General features: G+C 46.6%; 1 protein-coding gene across 1 annotated transcript; it reads left to right on the top strand.

Moving 5' to 3' along the window:
• Positions 1–360: 360 nt before the first annotated feature.
• Positions 361–1467, top strand: LOC120010503. Its single transcript, XM_038861294.1, has one exon. The coding sequence runs from the start codon at positions 361–363 to the stop codon at positions 1465–1467; it is 1107 nt and encodes a 368-aa protein (XP_038717222.1).
• Positions 1468–1783: the final 316 nt, after the last annotated feature.

The raw sequence follows: 1783 nt of genomic DNA, 5'->3' as shown, positions 1-1783 counted from the left end.
AATGAGGAAATTAAGAAGCACATGTTATCTATGCAGTTATCCCTAACCAGCTTGGAAGAGGCCCACCAACTCGCTAAAGAAATTGAGACTCAGATGAAACTCTCTACATCGCGACCGCTACCCACTTCATTTGAATCCAAGCCTACTGATGTGCGGGGTTTGCGTAACAAGCCTGAATCTTCCAACATGGTCCCTGGGCGTCACAACCATTAAGGCAAGGCCGTAGATAAGCCTTCCGAGGGTACCAGACCGAGGTGTTATAAGTGCAATGGGAGAGGGCATTATGCAGTTTTGTGTCCTACCAAAAACCAGAAGGTTGCCTTGGTCTGCGGCAATGATTTACCCGATCTAACCCCTGACATGACAGAGGAGGCCCCCCTCCAGGATCCAGCTTATGAAGAGGAGGAGTTAGAAGCATCTACATTGCCCAGTTGTGTCATTAGGAGGATTCTCACGGACCAAGCACGAACCGCCAATTCAGATGAGCAATGGCTACGCACAAGTATTTTTCATACTCGGGTTGAATTTGGTACAGGAGCTCTAGATGTCATTATTGATAGTGGGAGTGGAATGAATGTGGTGGCTGAAGATCTTGTGAACCGGATGAGACTTAAAACGACTAAGCATCCGACGCCCTATCGTGTTAGTTGGGTGAATGATACGTCGATACCCGTCAAGCTCCAATGTTTACTCTCTTTTTCTCTAGGCCGGTATAAAGATTCAGTGTGCTGTGATGTTCTCCCGATGACAACTTGTCAACTTCTCCTTGGCCGGCCTTGGCTCTATGATCACGATGTATCATACCAAGGGAGAGCTAACACGTATTCCTTCATTGATAAGGGATGCCGCATCACTCTCAAACCTATGAGACCAGATAGCCTTAAAATTCCCAGCAATCCTGTCTCATGTCCACCTAAAGAGCCTTGTCCTACTAAACCACAAGTCCTTACTATGACCCAATTTGATGAAGCATGTCAAGAAACTCAGTTGTGCCTCCTTGTGTTGGTCCAACCAGCCCAATCCAAAAACACCATTGACTTACCCCTTGACCCAGAATTATCCCAGCTTCTAAAAGAGCACGCTCACATTATGCCCAAGGACCTACCTGATCACCTACCTCCCATGCGTTCTATCCAACATGCCATTGACATTATCCCTGGATCCAGCTTACCCAACCTTCCCTCATACAGGATGAATCCTAAGGAACATGATGAATTACGACGGCAAGTGGAAGGTCTCCTGTCCAAAGGTTTTATTAGGGAAAGTACTAGCCCTTGCGCCGTGCCCGCGCTCCTCACTCCCAAGAAAGATGGCACGTGGCGCATGTGTGTGGATAGTCGGGCAATCAACAAGCTCACTATCAAATATCGGTTTCCTATTCCTCGTATTGATGATCTCACGGACCAGCTATGTGGCGCACAAGTGTTTTCCAAGATTGACCTTAAAAGTGGCTATCATCAAGTCTGAATTCGACCCGGGGATGAGTGGAAAACCGCGTTTAAAACCCAGGATGGCCTATATGAGTGGCTTGTTATGCCGTTTGGGCTTTCCAACGCCCCAAGCACCTTTATGCGGTTGATGACTCACGCTTTCCGTCCGCATATTGGGAAGTTCGTTGTTATTTATTTCGATGATATTCTTGTATTTAGCAAGTCCCCTTCTGATCATATCTCACACCTGCGGGTAGTTTTTCAAGTTTTACAGGCTGAACAACTTTTTGTCAATCGACAAAAGTGTCTATTCCTTCAGTCACAAGTCACTTTCTTGGGGTTTGTTATTTCAG

Source organism: Tripterygium wilfordii, chromosome 12 (assembly GCF_013401445.1).
Source record: "Tripterygium wilfordii isolate XIE 37 chromosome 12, ASM1340144v1, whole genome shotgun sequence".
Classification (NCBI taxonomy): domain Eukaryota; kingdom Viridiplantae; phylum Streptophyta; class Magnoliopsida; order Celastrales; family Celastraceae; genus Tripterygium; species Tripterygium wilfordii.
Note: the sequence above shows the minus strand (reverse complement) of the source record. Positions and strands in the feature narration are given on the sequence as shown.

Bases quoted from the DNA above. Each gene is read 5' to 3' on its own strand.
- LOC120010503 (XM_038861294.1), top strand. From the start codon at position 361: ATGACAGAGGAGGCCCCCCTCCAGGATCCAGCTTATGAAGAGGAGGAG.